The sequence below is a fragment of the Coturnix japonica genome, chromosome 1 (genome assembly GCF_001577835.2).
Source record: "Coturnix japonica isolate 7356 chromosome 1, Coturnix japonica 2.1, whole genome shotgun sequence".
NCBI lineage: Eukaryota > Metazoa > Chordata > Aves > Galliformes > Phasianidae > Coturnix > Coturnix japonica.
Window position 1 is genome coordinate 48,661,388 of NC_029516.1, and position 15,939 is coordinate 48,677,326.

The window sequence follows — 15,939 nt, forward strand, 5'->3', positions numbered from 1 at the left end:
TCTGGGAGCTAAAGATCAGTGCACTCCTCAGCAGACCAGAGGCAGAGATGGGAACGGGTACAGGATGCTCAGGTCATTTGAACAGGGCAGGGGGTGGAAAAAACTGGCCAGAAAATCCAAGTGGAAACTTAAGAGATGCCCTGGGGGAAAGAAAATGTGGCAAGTAAGCAAGTGCCTCTGTCACTATGTGATTCAAGGAGGCACAGCATCTGACCTGCTGTAAACTCCGCCAACACAGGCCAGCTGAGGAAGATGAGCAGAGCCAGCCTACAGCTTCATGAAGGGGTGCTGACACACTGGAAAGATATGTGTGGGAGAGCAGTCCCACCCGCTGAGGGTTGGGATGCTGATGAGAACCACATGAGCCCTCCAGCGACTGCACATTCCAGCATTATGTATCTGCTCACTGGGGAGAAGCGACCTGTCAAAGGGCATGTGATCCAAGCACCGTTGCCAGCAATGAAATGCTGGCGAGCCTCTGTCTTTGTGGTAGTGATGAGTCTGCTCCTGTGTGCAATTCATCAGCACCTAGAGGAGCATCCCCCAGAGCAAACTGCCTCTCTGCTCTGCACTTGTATATCTCTATGAACACGTAGCTGAGAAAGGAAGAGCAAGAAAGCAGCCCTGCTAAAAACAAGCATAAGGACATTTGGACTGTGTCCATACATGGTCAGATGTGAGATGTGGTTATCGTATCCCCTCATCTATTCCTGCACATAAGCCTATGTACGTGCACACATGGATAATTCTGTGCTTAAGGATTATACGCTTCTGCCTGGATATACCTCTGGTTTTTCACATCTGTCTGTGTCTGCAAGTGGCTGCATGAAAAGCACAGCCACCCACTGACAGCCATCACCACACACAGAGAAATGCACGCTAACACTCCCCCTCTCTCCAAGACCAGGGTAAAAAGCAACAGATCCAATACAGCACAAATTAGAAGAAACGCATCAGCTTCAGATGGGTCATGCTTAATTATCCCATCAGAAAACCTGACTGAGCTGCTCCAATGTACCAACACTGGCATTCAGATGCCAGGCTGACGGGCACTGTTGGGAAAGGAGTAGAGCAGTGCAATACAAATAGCAGAACAAAGCCAAACAGGCATCTTTTCTGCTTTATGCAGATCTGAGAGAGATGTTGACAAGTAACTAATTTCCTCCAGCCTATTTCCTGAGGTACTTTTCTTGGTCTGAAACTGATCCTTTATTTTGCTTTTTTCTTTCAATAGTGGGGAGAAAAAAAGAAGTTTTTTAAAAGTGTGACAGCTGTATTTTTCTTGGTGAAAAGGAGCAGTATGCTGTGACTTGATATGAGAAAGCATGCCTAAATGGCCTGAACAAATACAGAATTTGCACAATGCAATTGCAGGCAGCAATTAATTTTCACAGTGCAAAGCTGTTCTCTAGGAAAGAAATGCAGAAGCAGTGATAAGCAAGTCTATGAAATGCAGTTTATCACAGTGGCTCATTGCAAACAGAATCAGATTGAAAGAGATGAGTTATCGATAGAGGATAAGAATAATCTTTCACTCATGGTATTTGCTGCCACTTGAACTTCACCTTCATTTCCTTTCCTGTGGCAGATACCAGGACCTATTGCCCTTTAGAGCAACAATACACATGGTCAGTGGGCGTGGTGGGGATGGGTTGATGGTTAGACTAAATGATCTTAGTGGTCTTTTCCAACTTTAGTGATTCTCTGTTTCTATAAGTTCCATTTCCATACTCAAAAGGAAATCTACTGATTTCTTCAAATCTTCATTCTATTAAAACAGCTGTGAATATGATGGCAAAAGCTGATTCTTCCGTTCCCTCTGATTTAAAGAATTTTATCACTTTAAAAGAGTACTCAGCATGAACATTCAGAAGGCCAAACCCTCAAAGTAGTACAAGTTAGGTACCGCTGTTAGCAGCCAGATTCTCAAAAGAGCTCAGCTGTATGTATGGTCTAATAATCTCTCCCCCCTCCCTTTTTGGCAGTCTAACCCTTTTCCACATCTCTGCCATACTGACAAATATGGAGCAAGTAAGGGACAAGTAAAATGATCCACATGATGTGTTCTTCCTCCTGGACTGGCTAAGCTCTACCTGCCCTGGAGCCAAACCGTGAGACCAGAGACATGCTCCATGCTGACCCTGCCCATCCCTTCACTGCCACCTTATTAGTCCTTTTGAAATGCTTAATCATGTGTCCTTCCTTCCTTCCCTAAAAAATCCCCTAACCGCCCGCTCTTGCACGCCAGAGCACCGAAGAGCATGGCCATCCTTTAGGCCTCAGCATCACAGAAGGGCAGGAGGAGGAGTAGGACGGGGTTTTCCTCAGCCTCTTCTTTGCTCTGCTGCTTTCCATTCCCCCACATCCCTTATCAGGCAGCAGCAGCTGCCTCGGGAGCAGACACTGACCTTGGGCAGCTACAAAGGCCAGGACCATGTGTGTCAACATCTTCTTGTTTTGCTCAGCTGCTCTGTGTTTTTCTCAGCATGAGCACAATCTATCTGTGATTCTGATATTCATAGAATCATAGAAAGATTAAGGTTGGAAGAGATCACCAAGATCACCTAGTCCAACTGTCATTCTAACCCCCACCATGCCCACTAACCATGACTCTCAGTGCCACATCCATACAGCTCTTGACCACCTCCAGGGATGGTTATCCCACCACCTTTTTGGGATGCCTTCCAGTCTGTTTATTTCAGCAGTGATGTTGGCTGGATTGCTGGGCCCAGAGAGTGTTGGTGAATGGAGTTAAACCCAGCTGGTGACTGGTCGTGAGTGGTGCTCTCCAGGGATTGATACTGGGGCTTGTTCTATTCCATATCTTTACTGATGACCTGAACAAGGGGATCGAGTGCACTCTCACTTATTGGGAATGGTGGGGATGGGTTGATGGTTTTACTAGGTGATCTTAGACGTCTTATCCAACCTTTATAATCCTCTGGCTCAGGTGGGACCTGCTCCATGGTTCATTCCCCTAGTACTTCTGCTTTACAAAATAGCAACTTCCCCTTCTGCTCCAGCCACTGCTGCCACAGAAATAGGGAAAAGCATTCTCAACGTGTGGAAATCAGGAGTTTTATTTGAGTTGGTTGTTTCAAACTAAATTTTATTATTGGGAGGGTTAGGGTTAGGCTGGTCTGTCAGCAGAATAATGGCATCATCTAGTGGTCAGATGAGGCCCTTGCACGGTGCCTTGCATGGAGCTCTTTGTACGTATGAACTGCAATCGCCAAACAAGATGGGAATGCTTTTAATGAGGGAGCTGTGAGGAGGAAAGCTGCAGATAAACCTGCTGGAGGGCTCCCAGGAGCAGCGAGACACAGGGGGATGCTGGCTAGTCCCTGCCATCATGGATTTTACACTGCCAGGGAGACATATTTTCCCATCTCCCTTTTTTGCAGAGAAACAGACTGGACAGTGATAAGAAAAGTCACTTTGTGTATTGAGCTGAACATTTCTATCAGATCTTCTGTCTTCTTTCTTTCACACCCAAGGTCAAGCAACCAGGGATATAAACACCAACTCCTACTAGAAACCTCCTGGGTAGCTTCTCTAGAGCTTGTATGAACCACCAATAGAAATGAATGCAAATTAATAGCTCTTCCACAGGAGCTGAGTAGAATAGAAACTCAGTGAACTCATCTCACCAATTTCCCCTAACTTAACTCTAAAAATAATATGTGCAAAACCTTCCATTTCACTCACAGCCTTGCAGCCTTGCCAGAGTGGATTGCACGTCCAGTTGTTATCTGAGCATGAGTCAGTGCCTCTCTGGAGCAAAACAGCCTTTAACTCTGCATTTCCAAGGTTTTTAATGTTTGGTTTAAAAATAAAAGCAAAAACAAAATAAACTCTTCCAACCCTGATATTTGGGTACAACTATATTTAATCCAGCTGAATCTTAACTTCATCACAGCGCAGCTCTTCCTGTGGGATTTAGCTAATGTTTGTGAAGAGCTTGATTTAGAATGAACTGTTGAAAATGATGTTTAAGGCTGCTATGCACCTGAGGTTCTGCTGTGTTGTCATTGCTATTGTTTTAATCAGACCACCTCTTACCTCAAAGACCCTTTGACGGCTCTCTTTACCCCACATCCACAGTTTTATGTCCCAGCTTTCTCCAGCACTGTTCTGGTACTTGTTGGGAAGCAGTTGTCTTGTGACAATATCAAGAAGAAAAGCAGAGAATAAGTTTACTTTTCTTCATTAGATGCTGTCATCCATTACATATCTGTGGAGTTTATTTCCCTTCTCAGGGTGCAGTGTTTTGTGTTTATTAACCACAAATGTTTCCTGATTTCCGCCAGTACCTGTTGCTTTCATCTCCTCAACCTTTAGTACACTGTGTTTCCATACTCCCGTGCCTGCATGTGGCCCTTTCTGCTGGAGTCCCCTAAATGCTGTGGCATGATGTCAGAGAAACCCCATCCATGAGAGTAATCTCCTCAGGAGATGTGAAAAAGCAAGTTTGTGTTTACTTGATGTAAAAAGCCTTCAGACACCAAAAGACTTGGCTTGGCTTTCATATTGCTAAAGGATGGAAGATGGGGTGTAGTGGAAGCACTGGAAGGCACTGGCATGGGTTGCTCAGAGAGGTGGAGGATTCTCCATCCCTGGAGACATCCAAAATCAGGCTGGAGGGGCTCTGAGTGCCCTGGTCTAGCTGTGGGTGTCCTTGTTCATTGCAGGGGAGTTGGAACAGATGGCTTTCAAGGATCCAACTCAAACAATTCTATGAAGTACGTGTCATTTCCAAAAATGCTGAAGTGAAATCCCATCCAGATATGTTTTAGCATGAAGGGTATTAATGACTAGAAGTGCTTGTATGAATTTCAGGGACATGAAGCAAGTTAGCATGATATGTGAGCAGAAACATGCATCCACTACCAGGAACTCTCCTTATTAACTGCTGCTTTTCCCTCTCTTGGCAGGTAATGGACAGCTCGATGCCCCTGATTGGGGAGCATGTGGAAGAGGACAGACAGCTGATAGCAGATCTGGTTGTTTCCAAAATGACTCAGCTTGTCAGCACTGCTGGATCTACCCCATCACCACTGAGGCCTTGGGTATGAGAGAACAGAGACCTTTTGGTCAAGCTGTTTCCTCAAACTCTTTTGTTCTCTCTTCTTCCTGTGTTTGTGAGGCAATCAGAAGTCTCATAGCGTTGAACAGTTCCACACGAGAGTGTGTTGGATAGATTGACTCATGCCCTTCCAAAGAAGTCTCTTGCAGACCGTTTGCATTGCATACCCCTAAGAAATGGTTTGCTCTCCCTTCCTCCCCTTCTGCTTGGCTGTGGTACCACAGTGGTACTATGGGCCATGCATGTGCATACACGTTCTGGCCTTTTAAATTCATACTGAAAACAACATTTTTAGAGGTGCTTGCAACTCTCTGGTTCACCTCCATCCAACACCCAGTTCTTAGGATAGACTTCACTCCAGTTTTTGCATCCCTGATGAAAATCTGTGTTTTCCAAAAAGGAGAGTGGGGATTTCCACTAAGACTTGCTTCATTTCTCACTGCAGCATTGTTTCTTTGGAGATGCTCTTCACCCCCTCATCAGCAGCAGGCTTAACTAATGCTGAATCCATGTAAGAATGTGTCACTGCTGCACTTAATGTGCCTCATGGCACATTCAGTCTAAAGGTGTATGTGCTGCACTTCTTGCAGCATCTAGCAGGGAGCCAAGAACAAAGGACTGAGGACAACAGAAAACTGTACAAAAGAAAGAATAGGAAGAGTAAGCAGGATGAGGAACACTGACTGCAACACACTGGATTCTGTGGCTTTCTGCCTCTGTCATACAACAGCTCACTCCCTGCTAAACCAGGTCCCAACCTGCAGTGTACTCAGGGTAACTCCCAAACAGATTTTAGCTAGAGTGGAGAGGGTAAACATTAAATAGACACTAAAAATGGTTTGGGATAGGGATAGGGAAAGTGATACAGACGGGATAGGATTTACTCTGGCCAAAATGGAATCAACAAATGCCATCTGAAATAACAAAGATATAGAGTGTATAAATGAAAAGCAAAGGGGAGGCCTGCAGAAATTGAGAAGAAAATGGACAGATGCATCTGTTGTCTATGTCTGTAATATACTGGTATAAGATTGGATTGGATTACAACAGATCTAAAATAGGACTAAAACAAGTACAAAACAAATGGTCTTGGAAGGATAAGATGTCAAATAGAGTATTTAAATAAGCATCCTCATCAAGAATACAACCTACCAATAATCTGTACACAAGATAAAGAAAGTTAAAATCACAAATGTTTTAACTTCTGTTTTACTGGAAAAAGACCTTGGTACAACAAACACTGCAGAAACTGCACAAACTACAATTGTCATCACAATGTCATAACACAGAATTAAAAATTGAAAGATATCATTGAATGCGAGGCAGGTGATAACCATATCCAGTTCAGGAAGTGAACATTGATGTCCCAAGAACAGATGTGGTATCAAAAAGTAACAATGTAGCACAAACAGATAGAAAAGGTGATTTAAGTAAAATTAAGAAGTTAATCAAAAGCTCCCTAGTATTATAAGGAACTCCTTATGGATGTTATTTAAGAGAGCATTGTTTTCCTGAGTGCATATATACATTGCTGATCTGCACCTGAATGAGGAATGCAAGACATAAACTCCTAGACCTAAGTGGCAAATCAGAAGGAGACATTCAAGATGATAGACAAAAAAAATCTTCCAGATTTGGAAATATGACATTTACAAAGACCTTTACATACAATACATGCAAGTAACAGAAGGAAACTGCAAAGGAATAGAATTTGATTCTGAAGATCAGATAGAAAGAAGATGAAACGACTTCTCTGAGTTTCTCAGAAGATGGAACCCTACCAAAAGATTGGTGGACTCTGTGGATCTTCCAGCATTAAGGGAGGAAAAGAATACAACACAGAGTGTGGCTCTACAAAATGTAATTGTTGGAAGTGGTGAACTTCTTAAACTATACATAGATTTTCCTGATAAGAAAGACACAGCAGAGAGCAAACTCAGTGATTAAATTAGTGATGATTGATATTTTTAAACGTTATTAAGCCCCCGATCCAGCTGGCCATGTCCAATGAAACAAATTTAGGAAGTGACTCAGCTGCCAAAAAAGTGCTATTTCATTAGAAACAGTTGTTGCTCCAGAGGACTGGTGTACAATACAAAATCTATGTTTAAAAAGGCTTTAGGAGTAATGTAGAAATATGTACGTAAGGGAGCCATAGACCTTAATAAATACCTCAATAGCTAATTTTGAAATTAATACAGAAGACTTATAAACCAACAGAACTGTGGCTTAAGAGCATTCACCACAGTCTTTTTCTGAAGAAAAAAAAGAAAAATGATCCATTAATCTTCCTTTGATATTCACAAAGTGGTAGATAGCAGGGAGGTCAGTCAAAATAATGTAGCTACACTGTCCCAAAGCCAAAGGCGAGGTATCAGATGTGCTATTAAAGAAAGCAAGGAGAGAGAGGGACTAAAAGGCAAAGTTTGTCTGTGGAACATGATCTGGCCTTAGGCAGAGACATAGATCTGAGAGACTTGAAATCTTGCACATAGTTAGCAAAGGAAATTAAAGGATACTGAACATGGTCCTGACACATTAATAACTAGTTATTAATCGGGTTGATTGAGCACAGGACTTCATAGAATCATAGAATCATTGGGTTGGAAGGGACTCTTAGCAGCCATCTAGTCCAACCCCCTGCAGAAAGCAGGTACACCTACACCTTAACCAAGTTGTTCAGAGCCTGATCCAGCCTGACCTTGTAAGTTGTTCATAGCACCCATTTTTTTCATGGCACCCATATGATATGCAGTTTTGTGGTTACAGCTGCAGCTCTCTCATGGCTCTCTGCCTCACTTCCACTGTTTCCCCTATTTGTTTTCTTTCCAGGACCTTGGCTTACCCTCACCTCTTCATCTCTCTGTCCCAAAATGCTGTTTTGCCTTCAGCTCTTAGGAGCCTTGGGTTGGGTGCAGGTAAATGCTGTAGAGGTCAATGTGATTCCCTTTCTCTGGCCAGTCTAATCAGGATGTCTTATGGGATTAGGACAGTGCACTTCCACCAAATCGAGACAAGGTTCAGTGCCTCAAGCTATGCAGGACTAGAAGCTATGAGATGGAAAATTTCCTTTGTTTTCCCCCACCACTTATTGGCATGTCCTTGATAAATAGTGCACAAGATGGGCTGGCAACCTCATCACATTTATTCTAGTCAGTTGAAACTCATTTTACTGCTTCCAGCTATGAAACATTTCTTCCCATTTCCAGAATCACTTAGCTCATTCTCCTGACCTTCCAGGATCTTCGACAACCCCTTTATCATTGTGTTCCCCATGTAAATAATCCAGCACATACCAGTCTATCTGTCTCCAACTTCCCGTGTTCTTTCATAAACAGTTTTATGCAATAGGCTTACACAGACTTTTGTTAACCTTGGACCAAGCTCTATGTGCAACAATTCTGTGTTGCTTAATCTATTTATTAAAATATCTGTCAGAAAGAGTAAGCAGTGAGAGGGAAGAAAGTGCAGATGGCACCAACTTATTTGGGTTAGTCAGAACCGAGGATGGTAGCAAAGAACTTCTGACAGGGCTGTGTATGTTAACTCACCACAATAGTAAACTGTGCCGGAGACTGAAAAGTAAGCTGAACTGGGGGTAAAGAGAGGGAGAATATAAACAGTAGGTACACCTTGCAAGTCCCACTAACTGTGCCACTTGAGAAGGACACTGTAGCAAACAGACTAATGAAAACCATTACTCGGACTAGGGCTGCGTTGGCATGGGAGAAGCAAGGAATTTGGATGCAAAAGTAATGAGTCGGTGACGTATACAATCAAGATACTGCTTCACCTGGAATAATGCAAGCAGACCTGCTTCTGGCATCTGCAGGAAGGACTGCAAAGCCAGAAAAGAGAAGTGTGTGATGAAAATGATTAGGAGCCTGGAAACATTCCCATGGAGGGACCGAAGGGATTCAGCCAGTTGGCTTTAGAAAGGACATAAATCAGAGAGAGGGCAGTAAAAGTCGACAAAATAATGAATGGCCTAGCAAAGGTAGATTGTGAGAACTATTCTCAAATGCAAAGTAATGGAGCCGAGAAGTGAGGAAGGTAGTGAGGCTGAGAGTGGAATAAATTTCAAAGGGTCTGGGTGTCGATGTTAGAATAAAATATCTGGAACAGTCGCAAAGATTTTGTGGAGCAGATAGTAAGCTTCGTGGTTTATGCTGGTCCTTACTTACTAGCAATCAAGATAAGACCCCTTAGGGTAAGGATGTGATTACTGCATGGAGGTTTCCACGGTTCATCCCTCTTTCCTTTGGAGCATCTGGTGCTGGCAACTATCCAAGATAGGAAATGGGACTAAGAGACCCCTCAGGCCTGATAAAACTGGTAATTCCTGATCGCCTAAAAAACATTATAAACCATAACTTCACTGTTATTCCCTGTGAGCAAACAACTTACGTTCTCTTTATTACTCAGCTCTCTCTTTCAGTCCCTTGAAATTTTACCAGCCAGATGCTGTGTGTATATACTTAAGGAACACTTCAGGATTCCACTGTTCCTATAATGCCTCCGGGCTCCTCTCTGGGGACTCTATATTAACAGGAATGGCTTTTTTTATTTCCCATAGCCTCCACAAGTTCAGCCTCAGACAATGAAAACTCAGCCTGGACCTCAGCTTGCACAACTGTCTCAGCCACGGCCTCCTCCCCAAGGTACAGTTGTTTGGGGACCCTACAATCGCATGGACTGTGAGAAATCAGTTTGCTTTTTAAATAAAAGCTCTCAAGATAAAGGTTTTGCTCATTGTTCCAATTCACTGATAAGCAAGCAGCAGATTCTGTGAGCTGCTAAAGGAGCTACTGTAGTACTCTGCAGTAGCTCAGAAAGTGGGCTGAAAATCTAGTACTGTTAGGCCTGGAATAGATACCAAGATGGTGACACCGGGATCCTTGATCCATCTATACACACGTTACCCTGTCACCAAGGAAAAGCACACCCTCAGCTTCTCTTGACAGCAGAAGCAAGCTTGACTTGTGACTTGGCCAGAACAACACATTTGGTTTACTGTCCAGATTTAGCCTGAGGTGTTGAAGAATGTGTCTGCCCTATAGGCATGTCACACCACAACAAGCATTCAATTCACAACCAGGCCATCCTTTTTGGCCACCTTTGTCCCTTTCTTCCTTTGCAATCACTAACTTTTCCCAGCTTTTCACACTGCTGTGTCATATTCAGCAATTTCTCTGAGCCAAGGCTGCCTCAGTAGCCTAGTCTTTGTTCATGGCTTTAATTGCTAGGATTGAGCTGCATGCAGGTCATTTCCAATTAGCAGAAGTGAGTAGTGACCAAAATAATCAAGTTCAGACTCTGTTTTGAGGGTCTGCTACCAATATGGCTGAAGCTACCTGCTGATAACGCTGGAACAAACCCATGGATAATGATAGGGTGTACAGTTTTGCATCAAAATGTTGGCCCCACAAAGAGACTGTTGACCCAAACCAATCTTCCTTCCCAATGCAAGTGCTTGCCAAGAACAAGCATAAACTAATAACTAATATTGCCAAGAACAAGAAATATTAGTTATGTGGAAAAGTACAGCACATTGAGGCAATTTCCTTTGGGTAGAGTGGCAAAACTTCTTTAATTTTTAAAGAAATAAAGGAATGGACTACAAAAGCTGTAGAGCCATGGGCATGACACTGGTGATAGACTTTTATTTATGTATTTATTTTGTCACAGAGGATTTTCCTTTTCTTTTGCATGAAACTGCTCTGAATAGTTTCTCCTCTTAGCAATTATCCATATGCTGCTTGCTTGTTTTCCACATGACCTTCCTGATGCTTATTATCTACGTGACCCTTCCAGGTGGACCACGCCAGCCTCAGGTGTCTCAGCCTCCACGGACAAATGCACCTCCACAGCAACGGCTCTCTCCTCAAGGACAGCAGCCTCAGAGTCCCCTGTCCACCTCACCTCAGCAGCAAAGGTCACCTGGATCTCCACAGCAAGTCCGATCAGCAACTGGATCCTCTCCAGTCCAAGCTTCCAAGGCAGGCATGTTCCCACCACAGCAGCCCAGACCTCCTGCTCAAGGCCGGGCTCCAAGCCAGCCAAGCCCCACCGAAACGTCCAAGCAGCAAGCCACTCCACAACCACATCTGAAGTAGGTGCTCTGTTAAACCACTGATAACTGCAGGTACTAAAATAAGGCTATCAAGAAGTATTCTGACCTATTGTCAGGCAGCAGTTCCCCCCCACCCCCCAGAGACAAAGGCCTGAGTACCTGTGAGTGACTTCAGAGGTACAAATGCCAGGCACAACTCAGGTCACCAGTGAACTGCTATCAGGAAGAACCAATTGTACTTTACATCTATTAAGACTTCACATTCATCCTCTTGTTCATGTGCTCACTGCTAAATGTGTGCACTATCCTGACCTTGTTGGTAGACTACTACCTTTCCAGCAGGGTATGTAATCTTTACCCTTACAGGCTAGGCAGCACATTATCGTAGAATCATAGAATAGCTTGAGTTGGAAGGGATCTCAAAGATCATCTATCTCCAGCCCCTTTTCTGTAGGCAGGGTTGCCAGCCACTAGAGGAAGTACTGGATCAGGCTACCCAGGGCCTCATCTAACCTGGCCTTGAATGCCTCCATGGAAGAGGCATCCACAGCTTCTCTGGGCAGCCCGTGTCAGCATCTCACATCTAACCTTCCTTTAATTTAAAAACATTCCCCCTTGTTCTGTCACTATCTACCTGTGTGAAAAGTTGATTTCCTTCCTGTTTATAATCTCCCTTAAAATATTGGAGGGCTGTAATGATGTATCTCCATAGCTTTCTCTTTTCCAAGCTAAACAAGCCCAGCTGCCTCAACCTGTCTTTAAAGAAGAGGTGCTCCAGCCCTCTGATCACCTTTGTGGCCCTCTTCTGGACCCTCTCCAACATCTCCACATCTTTCCTGAGTTGGAGGCCTGAGATCTGCATGCAGTACTGCACCCACTACTCCCCCATTCTCCCTTGTTCTTGGATGTCTTAATATATGGAGATTCGCCTTGCTTACTTCTTTTTTTCCTGAAGTGTCTCTGCAATGGAGCACAAAGCATCCGTAACCAGCTCTAAAAAAGCACTTTCTCCTGCTGAGTCTGAGTTCCAACTCTGTTTTCCATTTCAGCAAATCGCAGTCCCTGACAAACACCTTCAGCATATCTGAATCACCTCAGAGGGGAAATGCCAATGAAGATGAAGCAAAAGCTGAGACCATCCGCAACCTGAGGAAATCATTTGCTAGCCTGTTTTCCGATTAACAGCCCTGCAGCTGGATCTGTGCTTTGGCCAGCCCTCACTCTTCATATAGCCAATTTCATCTTGGGATATACTCAGTGGTCCCCAGCAATTTACAGCTAATACCTGGGTAAAAGGAACTGAGAAAACTATAGTTGTTTTAATACGAAGAAGGTATTCTAATAACGGCCTGAAAGGTGACTGTATAAAAGTGGCATCGTTTCATTGTTTTTTGTGCATAATCAGAATTACGCCTGTTCAAGTGACTGAGCTGTAAATCAGATTTTACTCCAGCTAACCCCTGTGGAGACTACAGTCATGACATTGAAAACTAGATTTTGTTTCGATTTGTATATAGTCCATCCAATCGCTGACTTCCAATTACAGAATCCTTGTTGAGCCTGAGCTAAAAAAGAATGTAAGATTATCTCAGAAACAGATGTGCAAGAAACAGCAGCAAGTATTCATAGACTGATAAAGCCTGAGTAGGGAAATACAGTGAACCATGGAACTTCATGATACCAACTTTGCTTAAAGTCATTTTTCAGAGTGAACTACATTCAAATAAGAGACAGTGCCACGCATCGGTAACTGCCAAAGATCACGTGAGCAGATGGACTGCTGGTTTGTTCCAGATCACTCTGCTCACAGCAGTTAAAATGTCCTTTTCATGTCTTGCATTTATGTCCCCAGCATGTGATTCCCAAGTTTAGAAAGAAAAATGTCACATTCAAATCCTGTAGCGTCAGCTCAAAAGTAACCTGAGAAATGGCCTTTCCAAACACACACACACAGAAAACAACTTCTTTCCTTGCCCCTGGGAAACACTGTAGAGTTCAAATCCATAATCCATACAAATCCAAGCACTTTGGTGGCTTGATTACATCTGCCTATGTCTGTCCCCTGGGAACTTATTTAATTACTAGCAGAGCTGATGAAGTGCACATAGTTGGGTGCTGAGTGTTCCATAATACAGATTGGACGGAGAGATGGAGTGAAATCCTGTCTCACTCCTTGAACTCCCATTGACTGGGGTGAGTGCAAAACTAACCAAGGTGACAGACCTGTGATGGAACAGGAAAACTGTCATCTAGAAATAAGATGAACTGGGGTCCATCCAGAGACACCAAGCAATGGGAAGGCATGTACTTGACCACCCCAAGCAGGTAATGACCTTCTGGAGAAGACAGACATGGATCTTTGCTGGCTGTGCTTTTCTTAAGCAAGTAATATAGAATGAAGCTGTAGACAAACACACATGCTGCAACTAGGACATGGCAACAACAGGAATGACACAAACCATGTTTGTAAGAGAAAAAAACCAGTGTGTAAATCAATCTCACTATGGCTACTTCTACCAGCTGAGAGCCCACCCAATACACCTGATGAAAGCACCAGCCTCCATCCCATCACCTGACATATGCGAAGCAGGGCTCCAGGAGGAAGCCTCTTGCATTTTTGTGTCCAGTATTTGCACCACAAATCCATATGCACAGCTGCAAGGCCAGACTTCTACCTTTATGTTTCCCTTTGCAACTTCGTATCAGTTACACTTAGGAATACCAGTGGTGGAAAGGAGATCAGTAAGTCAGTTACAAACATTTGAGCCAGCGGTGCAGATCTTAGCAGTCACTTAAAAAGAGGTCCCCAGGTCAGAAAAACCAACAGCAGTATCTGCCATCTTGGATCTCATGATTCACGGGTGGGAATGAAGCCAGATGAGCAATTCCTTCATGCACAGCACCTGTAATGAGCATCTAGATCCAATGCAGTCATCCGGACCTAACATGACCAACCCGAACATACCTCTACAAATATAATTGCTTTTGTGACCTGTACACTTTCAGGCAAGTAACTGCATGGCTTTTCCAGCTTGGAAGGCTCTCGAGAGACTCATCTGGACCAATGATTTATATCTCAAGTTCAGAATTAAAGAACCACTCAATTCCCTCCTGATTTATCCTTTTTCTTTTTTTTCTTTTTTTTTTTTTCCCAGCTCTGTTTTGTCCTTCCAGGTTTGCTAAGCAGCTTACAATGTAGCATCATAAACACATGTCATTGCCTGAGAAAGAAAACAGACCCTGCTGTTTCTCAGTCTCCAGGAGCAATAAAAGAGTGACAAATGACTCCGAGCACTGTTCCACTGGCAAGAACAATAGCAGATTAACCAGCTCCACTGTATGGAGAAGAGGTAATACAGCTCTGGTGGAAGAGCATTCCCTTCCATAACACTTCCCTCAGCATGGCTCATGCCTTGCCCTACTAAGTGGTCACCAGAAACGCAAACATAGCAGTTTACTGACAGAATCCTCAATTGTTCTACCCTTCACATCTTTGTGAATCTCTTACCAACACACCCTACACACACACACACAAAATAAATAAATAAATAAATAGACAGGGAACTACTGACTGGTAAGATATGGCTCCTTCAGTTGACTTCAGTTAATCACTGGTATCACAGCAGTTGGATCATTTGCTGATGCTGCCCTTGAAACACAGCAGGACCGTCCTCCAGCTGACTACTGCAACAGGACAGCACTGCTGACCTGACAGCCAGCAGCGACTCATCTGCCTGAATGAATTTACATTCTGCTGTTTAGACCCAGACTGAAAAAACATCTTGTCTTTCTTGTAATATCTAGGTGTGGTATTTCAAGAGGAATGTAACTCGTGTTCTCATGCAATTAAACATCTTGTATAAAGCTAAGGCTCAGAATAGCACTCCTGCTCCAATGACTGCAGCTGTACTTCCTTTTCTTTCACTTATCACAGATGGGTATGTAAGACCTTACACCCTGCATATAACTAGGTTATTCAATACGGTCTTCTTAAGTTCCATGAATAAGGTAAAGCAAATTAAAAAGGGGTAAGTGCAATAACAGTTCCCAATTTCCAAGCAGCTGTTAGCAGCAGTGCATGCGAATGAACAGTACAGGTAAGGAATGATGGCCACCCTCAAGCATTTCATCTTCGTGTCTCTTCTGTAGTTTGCAAGCAGCAATGACACGTACGCCTGCCTCAGAAGCTGGTAAATAACCAAGTGGCTGGTTTTCAAGTATTTCCTTTGTTCTGCCATGTCATTTTATACTGCTGGTCCTGACATATTCACACTGTATTTCATATACTGTCCTATGAATTAAGGAAATTCCTCTGTAGGAAATCAACGGTTTGGGATAAGGCAGATTCCTTTATCTCTGGCTCACAATGCCTTCCCCTACAGTGCAAAAGAAAGGGAAGGAACACCTTCAGGTCACTCATCGGTGTATCTGTAATGATGCCCAATTTGTTCTTAAACGTCCCAGTGACAAAATCCATGATAAACAGAATCCATTAAAGTTGTGTGACTTTGCCTGAGTATTATGGATGCATTTCTGAAGGACACATCACAAGGGCAAAATGGTGCAAGACACACACAGTGCAGACTTCCATTTTCCCTTGAAGAATCACTGTTAGCTCCACAATGCCTGACTATACACTTAAATGAAAATTCCATTGGAACAAGGCAATTCAACCACACTAGGAAAAAGTTAAGGCTCATTCTGATATTGAACCACTGCCCTCAGGCTCTATTGATACTTATGTGTGATCAATCATGGCAGGATTTGCACTGGTTTGCTG

General features: G+C 43.4%; 1 protein-coding gene across 1 annotated transcript in view; it reads left to right on the forward strand.

Annotated features, from left to right (window-relative positions):
• The window catches only part of SYN3 (synapsin III), a 191,556-nt gene extending 175,881 nt beyond the window's left edge, over positions 1 to 15,675 (forward strand). The window contains exons 11-14 of the mRNA XM_015863657.2: positions 4,935 to 5,069; positions 9,663 to 9,747; positions 10,901 to 11,198; positions 12,209 to 15,675. Of these exons, the coding sequence (XP_015719143.1) occupies positions 4,935 to 5,069; positions 9,663 to 9,747; positions 10,901 to 11,198; positions 12,209 to 12,341 (651 nt within the window). The 3' untranslated portion in view covers positions 12,342 to 15,675. The remainder of the gene's footprint in view (positions 1 to 4,934; positions 5,070 to 9,662; positions 9,748 to 10,900; positions 11,199 to 12,208) is intronic.
• Positions 15,676 to 15,939: the final 264 nt, after the last annotated feature.